The sequence below is a fragment of the Varroa jacobsoni genome, unplaced genomic scaffold, assembly GCF_002532875.2.
Source record: "Varroa jacobsoni isolate VJ856 unplaced genomic scaffold, vjacob_1.0 scaffold_15, whole genome shotgun sequence".
In the NCBI taxonomy this organism is placed as follows: Eukaryota; Metazoa; Arthropoda; class Arachnida; order Mesostigmata; family Varroidae; genus Varroa; species Varroa jacobsoni.
Window position 1 is genome coordinate 164,447 of NW_019212917.1, and position 9,130 is coordinate 173,576.

At 39.5% G+C, this 9,130-nt stretch overlaps 1 protein-coding gene across 4 annotated transcripts in view; it reads left to right on the forward strand.

Moving 5' to 3' along the window:
- The window catches only part of LOC111269307 (sphingomyelin phosphodiesterase), a 41,838-nt gene extending 33,046 nt beyond the window's left edge, over positions 1-8,792 (forward strand). For 3 of the 4 annotated variants that reach the window (XM_086971979.1, XM_022848822.2, XM_086971918.1), the window contains exons 3-10: positions 3,427-3,608; positions 3,867-4,051; positions 4,412-4,571; positions 4,767-5,001; positions 5,255-5,445; positions 5,727-6,004; positions 7,673-8,049; positions 8,476-8,792. In XM_086971979.1, coding sequence (XP_086828105.1) covers positions 3,427-3,608; positions 3,867-4,051; positions 4,412-4,571; positions 4,767-5,001; positions 5,255-5,445; positions 5,727-6,004; positions 7,673-8,049; positions 8,476-8,638 — 1,771 coding nt within the window. In that variant the 3' untranslated portion in view covers positions 8,639-8,792. Of the gene's footprint in view, positions 1-2,975; positions 3,005-3,426; positions 3,609-3,866; positions 4,052-4,411; positions 4,572-4,766; positions 5,002-5,254; positions 5,446-5,726; positions 6,005-7,672; positions 8,050-8,475 lie in introns of those variants that run through there. The other variant, XM_022848904.1, reaches the window with a different exon arrangement.
- The last annotated feature ends 338 nt before the right edge of the window (positions 8,793-9,130 follow it).

Consider the following 9,130-nt stretch of genomic DNA (forward strand, 5'->3'; position numbering starts at 1 on the left):
GACGTGACGTGTACATGCGTACACCTTTAACGAATGACATGAAGCTTGAAACTGCAAACCATCGTGTGCTATGACATTTAACAACAATTCTATGCAATGGCTCCGTATCCGTATCGCCATTGTAGAGGTACGTTTGAATTAGCCCGCCACCAATAGCAAGCCACTAGCTGAGACGAAAGCTAAGGTTGACGTATAATCATGCTATCGTGTTTGTACATATGTGGAATTATAATAATCATTTCCTAATAAGTTCTAAAGCTACTGTATTTTTCTGATACCATACAGCATGCTTTTACGGTTGCCGCTAATTTATGGGATGATCTTTCGTTTTCTTTGGTTCAATAATATATAAGCTTCTTCATTACCACAGATCGTGTAGTATGGATATAGACATATGCAGTGCTTTCCCTTCGGCGGGCTCGCAGTCATTCTGCGTTGCTACGGTTGCCAGCGACATCCAACGGCAAACACGGTCCATTAGAATACCATCTTCTTTGATGTTTATTGTTTAGACGGCTGTCAAGTCAGTAAGATCGGCAGGAAGAGGCAGAGGGCTCTGCTATATATATTCAAGGAGAGCAAACGCTGGTTACATCCATGTCGTTCTCGCCTCTACGACATCTCTCGCATTTATCTAGCCTAATCTAATACATTTTTCGATAGTTACTATTCTTTATAATTTGATGTAAAATTAATGTAATTTACTAATGAACGTTGCTCTCTGGGGGACGGATGCCGAACTCTCCATTTCAAGGGGCATTAATAGATTTCTTCAGGCCTTTCGAGCTGATGGAAGCTTGTCTCGGAGTAGCAATCACTTCTTATGAACTGATGATTACGGAACGGCTATGATTACTGTATACTCAGTTAAATTGATTTGTGAGCTTAAAAAAGTGCCTCGGACTAATATCCCGCTTTATGGTCGAAGTTTGAAAGATTTTCGTTTAGCAATCAACCAGAAATATATCAGATCAGAGCGCGTTTTTTTTTACAGATATGATCGATGCAGCTATCAAGAGTTTGAGGTCCCGTCATAGCAATCGATTAGGCACTTGTCTCGAGTAGTTTTGTTAGATTAATGTTTAGATAACTGGTCAAGAAAAAGGTCCTAATAAAGCTTGTTGGGAGGAGGTAGAAGGTCCAAGGCCCAAGAACGGAACCGAGGTTCTCTTTATCGTCAGTAACACTTGTTTAGCATAGAAGGTCAAACATTTTTCACTTCAGCAAAACCAAATTGATTTGTATTCTGTGCGACCAATTACCAGCATAGCAAGCAAATACAAGGGTAAGTTGAGATGATAAGTGTGACAGAGCAAACGTATAGTACAAACGTATAAGTCAACTATTACGTAATCACGCTTTTTTCATATATGTGAACTCAATGTGCCAAGGGCCCAAATGTCTCACGTTCCTAATTGGCACTGTGCAACGCGCAAATATTCAAAATGATTGTATGGTCACCCAATATAAGTTAGTTTAACTTACATATGACGAGTGTATGCGCCTTTTGATCTGAGGGTTTTTGAGGGTATTCGTAGCAGGCGCGTCCAGCCTATCTGGATCGAATTAAGTTCGATTTCAATCGGAATAAATAGAAACCAAAGAGAAAAAACATGATCCGGATGTTTTCAATATCTGCCTACCAGTCCACGGACATATTCCTTTCAGTAATAAACTTATGCACAGGATAGATAACAATGAATAATGGTTTATGCTATAATTTTTCACCAGGTTCCTAACTGCATTAAGATACACTCAGTAGTTTAGCACATAAAGATTCAATAGATTTTTTTAATTGATTGTTTAAACATATGAGATTAACAGTTAAAAGGCCTAAATTCACTTTTTTTTTCTCTTCGTACCGACAAATTTCGCACTTCGTTCTCGTTTAAAACAAAAACAATTTCTGCGGATGTTTGCCATAACCGGCAAGTGGTAAAAGAGGGAAGCTAATCCACTGGTGACCACTATGTAGTGCTGCTACCGTAAAGTTGCACTTTCGTTCTTTTCGTTAGAAACGTGTTGTCGGGAAACGTCACCTCTCACCAGGTCCATTGCTCTATCAATGTCCTGTCGATTTGCGTTTGCTCGCCGTATTTGGGCGACGTCTGAGGATCGCAAGTAGTGAAAAATCCTCAATGCCACCCACGAATAGTTACACATATGCATAGCTCAAACTAATCATCAGCTAGAACAGCTATCGTTGTTGTGAGTAAGGGTCAACAAGAGGCAAATACGATGTTGTCCATTGTTGTACTGCTGCGGTTTATTATACAGATTGTCCTGCAACGGCTATGAGCATTGAATCGTAAATATGTGGCTATATATATATATATATATATATATATATATATATATGTGCGCTTTTGTATATAAAAGATACCGCACAACTTGACAAGAGCTTTTCTTAATTAGTTTTACATAAAAAAATAATACCGTGGTCTACTAAACTTATTTACAAACATCTAGAAAAGACATACAGCACATGTGAGAGAATATTCGTATTAGGAATATAGCACAAATGCAAAAGACATTCCTATCAAGACAAACCCTAATAACGGAACATTTTTATGCAGATACAATATTGTTTTTTATTGTGTAACAGATTGCCTGATTGTTGGGGGAAGTATTAAGATGACTAGTGCTTAGAAATGATTCAATCGAACAATGATAGACAAGTATTAAGGCTGTTAGTATTATACGTACATTTAACGGGGAGGAATGGTCAAAGGAAGCAGCTATCTTAGTTTTTCAAATGAACAGAGGCCATGAGTGTTAAATGTTTGTTAGATTCCTACTTAATACGAGTAACATGAAAGCCATCATTCCGTTTGGCTGTCCTGTAATGGGAAGTAAATGTGCGTTAAGCTAACAGCTGAAACAATAGCTCGATACGCTTAGAGCGTGAAAGGTAGTGCCGTTTAGAACGCATTTTACAAAATAGATATTCAGGCTCAAGGGGTGGTACACTTTGCATAACATCGTAACCCATGATAGAACAAAAGTACGTAAGCGAATACGAAAAATAGGGAAAAGTACTTAATAGAAAACGGAAAGAAGGCCCGAACAAATTTTCTTGCTCAATGTGCCTGTGAAGTTCGTGCCGTAGGAAGGCTTCTTCAGTGTACTAATTCATAGAACAAATACGCTCATTGTATTTGGACGATAGATATTCCATATTAGTAGCTTAGTTATTTTTATAGTTCTTCGATTTATATATATTCTAAGTAGGCCACCAACATTTCGAATGGATATTGAAATGTTGTACCGTCACCTTTATCGCATTACGGATATAACGGCCGCCCGAAAACAAAAACGTCGGTTGTTTGGTCGGTGGGATCAAACATTTTATTATTATTACTAAATATTCATTAACTTACAGGTATGTGAAGTTCTTTTCGGTATTGATATTCTTTTTTTACGCAGGCGTTTTGTAGACTACATGATCCATGGCAACGACACGGAAGGTTTCTGTGAGCAGTGTGAACCGGTCTTAGAAATGTTAAAAAATGATCCGAAAGGCACGCTCGAGAGTGCAGTTGATGCTTGTAAAGAGACGCGGTATTACACACCTCGGATATGTGACGAGGAATACAGAATGTATAGCGGTAAATAAATATCAATTTAAACGCCGTTACTTACGCCGAATGATTGTTATTATGGTCGCTATTAGTCCTGTCGAGAACTAGATTTCATTATTTTTATGTTTATTTGAGTTGAGGATAGAAATAGGCGCTCATAGCCATAGATACTCGACACGCGCCCGTTATCTTCGAATCCCGTAGTTATTCGGTTGGAGAAATTTCAGTCTGCTACATAATTTTTTCCATTTAAAAATGATCATTTTTACCGCCAATCACTTGCAGGTGTGATAATCAAAATTGCGCAACAGTTGGAGCCACCTCTGAAGGACGTATGTAAGTTCCTGTCAGGCGGTGCGTGTGGTACCCCGGAGAGCGAGCGCTTCAACTGGAGAATATCGCTGCAGGCAGTTGAGGACGACGCCCAGTTATCTGATAAACACTTCCATCACCATGAATCCGAGTGGGGTGTGAGTAACTTTGAAGAATAGTGCAGATCACGAGAAAAAGCGTCTTACGTTACAGAGTTAATTCTCGGCCTCGTCTAATTTTTCTTTCGTATAATTGAATAACCATTAACTAAACATGCTCGCTCTGTGGTCAATCGGCATTCTGGGCTACCTGTAACGACGCACTGGGCCGAACTCGAATTCATCGGGCGTCATGACTTTTCCAGATTGAATAAACATTATCAGAAAGAAATTTCTGCTTAAAGCACAACCAGCCAGTTCTATATCTATAGCATAATTGCGCTCATATAAAAGTATGGGAAAAGTGGATTATTAAGCTCGAAAAATAAACACATTTGTTGTGACTTCAACTTTCTGCAGCAAACTCATCTCTCGATGCTCCACGTGACCGATACACACTTCGATGAGGACTACGACGTTGGCGCAGATGCACTATGCAACGAGCCCATCTGCTGTACGAAGTACCAGAACCAAACCACTGATATAAACAGATTTGCTCCGCCTTGGGGACATCCTGGAGGTTAGTATCTATAGAAAACCCTGAAAAAGGATGACGAAGTGCAACCGACTATGAACCCCTTATTGCCATACAGTTTTTAGGCGTGTCTATTAACATTATTGTTATTATAAATAGGCTGCTGCTGCTGCTGCTGCGCCATTCTTCAAAATTCCACTGGATTCAATGACATATTATTGTTAATTGATGACAAATTAGGTGGGACGTGTGATATTCCGATTCGTACCGTTGAAAACATGTTCCAAGATATCGACCGAAGCCGCCATGTAACCTTTGCTATTTGGACCGGTGATATCAGTGCCCACGTCTACCTAGGCATGACGAAAGAGCGCGCCGTGAAAAACATTCAGGAAACGACAGCCATTATCAAGCGATACCTGCGTAAAGTCAGGGTTTTTCCTGCCATCGGAAATCATGACGCTTTCCCTGATAGGTCGGTACCGAATATCTGTACGACCTAAGCCAGTACAAATTTACATAGGCAAACAGCAAAAAAAGGTTGTTTAAATTTGACTTCTATGTACTTGCTGCAAGCAAGCAAGCTTTCGGCAAAGTGCAGAAGGACAAATGTAAACATTGCATTTATAGGATCTAATGTTTAGTAGTCAAAGACCGCAGTAGCATATCATACTGATATCACATCGCTATACATTTATTAACTGTATATACTGTACGTGTCTATTTAGGTTGTTTCCGCAGCCCGGCGTCGACGCTGGCGAGTTTTCAGTGAAGCCTGTCTACGAAGAAATGTGGAATCTCTGGTACGATTGGCTGCCCGCTGATCAGGAGAATGTGTTTAAATACGGCGGTTACTATACAGCCAAAGTCCGTCCCCAGCTGCGCATCATTTCGCTCAATACTAACTTTTGTTACACGAGTAAGTAACAGACTCGTCCTTCAATTCGTTAATAACAGCCTAACATCTGCCTTTTTTGTAACAAGCCTTTAAACACTTGGCATCGCTTGAAATGCTCCTTTTTTCAAAGAAAGCAAAAACTACTCATCGACGCCAACTTCTGAGCTAATATGAGCTTCAGGAGCGTTACGTTTATGCTTTGTTAAGTGCCTAACAAAACATAAGTAAGCGGCCTAGTATAGGTTTAATTACAGTCTAGAAGTGGCCAACTTTTTGCCGCATGTCATCCATTTACGTGGCAGGTAATTGGTGGCTGGTTCTTGGTGCCAACGATCCCGCGCGTCAACTTCAATGGCTAATAGCTACCCTGGACGAGGCCAGATACAACCGCGAACGCGTCTTCATTATCGGTCATATCCCCCCTGGCTCAAGCACATGTAACCAATACTGGGAAGACGCATATTTTGACATCGTTACAAAATTCCGAAGGACGATCACCGGCCAGTTCTTTGCACATATGCATACGGACGAGGTCATTCTCGACTACCATGATGCTCAGGACTCTACAAAAGCTACCTCGGTCTGTACTCACGTCACACCTTACCATTGTTAAATAGAATTAGGCACATTGACAGTTTGGCAGACTGTGTATGCCAGGAGTCCGATCGGTCCGGACGATCTTTGATTTTTATAATGTTATGGTATGTATAAATGCGATAGTTTCAACTGCTGCCGCGCTGTACACGCTACTTAAATAAAGCATTAGCTTGTGCGGCTAGACAGTTGCGCGACTGTAAAAAATAATGTTTCAACTAAGCGCGTGAAAAAAATGTAAATATAACTAAAAAATATTTGTCTTTAGTAAGCCTAATAATAAGCTTACATGTCAAGGCCCATATCCTATAATCTTTCTTTATAGGAGCCGTATGCTTGCCACTCATATTTAATTTTTATGCTATGTATTGTCCCTTTGAGAAAGTCGGTGTTCGTAAAACGTAGGCCACTGATCGGCCTCGCTAACACGTGGAAGCCATTAAAATTATATGGAGTTTATTCCCACGGGATACGAAAATTGAAACTACAACACAGTATTGAAACTTTTGCTCTTGACCATAACTGTAGAATTTCGATACGGTCTTGCACTGTCAGTAGTTGGTCAGATAGTCTACTATCAGGCCATTGTGCTACTTGTTCGGTTTTAAATATGAGGGGAAATCGATGTCTGTTACCAACTACCGTTTACTTCAGCATGTGTAGGAACTATGGTTGCACTACTCCGTGAACTTATCTGATAATCGTATTGAATTAGAGCTTTTAGTTTCTGGAAGCCTTTGATGGGTTGCATTGTTTTGACGAGCTTACATGGAGTAGTTCCGACATCGTTTAATGAAGTTCAAGTAGACTATAATTTAACTACTCGGATATAAGTTTAATCACGCATGCTTCCATCTGGCTAAACTGAAATTATCAAAATAGGATTCTAACCAAGGGTTCTTCACCTGTAATTTGTTTACAATTATTATTATTATCTTATCATCATTCAATTATATTTTTGCCAGGTATATATACAAGTTGAATATAGAATAATATACTTTAAACAAGTAAAGTTATTACCATAAATAACAAATTTTCTTTACAACTTCGAGTTATGTAATAAGCAAATATATAGTATATAGCCAGATTCTAATAGATGTCCCAGAGCCCAAACCTTTTTTCGTCGAGAACCTTTTCAAACTTTCAGAGATCGGTGTTTCGATTGTAAAATTTGATGTAGAACTTTTTCTTATTTATTTATTATTAATATTTCTTTACTTAAGTTCCTTGAATCACAGTGTTCTGTGTATTTATTTAGGGCAAATAAGCGTTTCGTCGATTTTCAGTGAATGGCAACAACAAGCTGACTTTGTTAAGCTTAATCGTTATTTGTTGACTTCGGACACCACATGAGTTTAATACTGTGAAGTTCGTATATCCGATTCAATCAAGCTGAAAGCAGAGCATTCACGGCACCTTGCTTACAAATGTGATCAACCAGCTGAGCGTGTCTTCAGAGATATGAAATTTTCGAGTCACTAAACTTCGAAGTGTTTAATAGGTTAGGTTTAGAATTGAGTTCGACTGAAATTAATCCATAAAAACTATCGTACGCGAAACTTTCATTCTTATTGTTTAATGGTTCATCTGCGTGCTTTATAAGGGACGTTTGGCATCCTCCCCATCTTTATGCTATTTTTCACGTGATTTTTAGGTCCTCTATGTAACGCCGGCTGTTACAACGTCGTGGAGCGGTATGCCTGAGTACCGTATTTTCCAAACGGAGATGGGTGAAGTCGTTGATGTCGAAACTTATTTTCTCAACCTAACAACGGCCAATGCCGGTTACTTCAAGATTCGTGAATCGGTTCATGACAAAGTACGCAATGATTTTGCCAGCATGAGCCCCTTCAGGCGACGCGCCATGGAGAAGGTTCTTTACGGGGATCCCCATTGGGAATTGGGCTATTCCGCTCGTAAGTCGTATGGCCTGAGGAAATTCGATGCTGAAAGCTGGGCCAAACTCATACAACAGTTCGATAAAGACGATAACCTCTTGCAGGCATTCTACAAACATCATTTGCAATTTAGGTATGGACCCCTAAAGGCTGAATATGCTACAAAAACCTCAATTGATTATAGCAATTTGCGTTTTTGTGAATCCAATATAGAATAGAATTTTCTCAAAAAGAGACTAGACGTTTCAAGTTAAAATACAGACACGGAAAAACGTACCAAGTTAGCAACGTTTTTTTTTTGAATAAAGCTTACTTTCTTATTTCTTAGCAGCTGTCCAGTTCAGTTGACCTCGAGTTTTAACTCCTAATAATATTAAACTTTTCGCCCTCGTGCCTCTTTCATCTCTTCCCTCAGTGGCTATCCATTTCATATCAGCCCTCAAAACCATCCGTGTACATTTTTCCACTGAAGTATCGGTGAGCTTTGCCTGTAGTCCTAACTGTATTTGCCCATTGAACCTACAAAAATATGATTGTTTCTACCTTTTCTCAATTACAGGGAAAGCGTTGTCCGACAGGAACGACCCTGTGACGCTGCTTGCAAAAATAAACTCGTTAGGTACATGACCTCTCAGAGGACACTGCGGCAGAGGCTCAAAGCGGCACAGGAGAATCCTGAAGCGAAGGAGGGGGATTTGAGCCTCGACTCAGAGGAACGGTAACTCTCCGTCCGAACGGACGCCAGGAATATATTAGCGTAAAATACCACCCATGAATGACTATTACTAAAGCTCATGGCCTAAACATCAGAGTAAAGCGATTAACCAGCCTCGTGCTAATTATTATAAATAAATTCACTATTATGTACACTATTGATTTGATAATGTGTTTTCAGTCCTAGACAATGATAGAAGTAACGAAATTGAAGCATAATACGGGATCGTGCGTAAGAAAACGAATTTCTCGCTGCAACCAGCCGGTAAAGTAGCTCAATTTGGTTTCCGGAAGCGGTCTTCAAATGTTTGTTTTTTAGAAGTTCAATTTGTCATGTATTCTGCGATAACAGAATTTTTGACTTCTCTAGATCTTACTTTGATGTATGGAACTGCATATAAAATTCTGCTGTCTATAACGCAGCTCGATATAAAATTAAACTACTATAATCCGAATACTGTTTCTTGTGGCAGATAACACGATTTGCATATATTGCCATA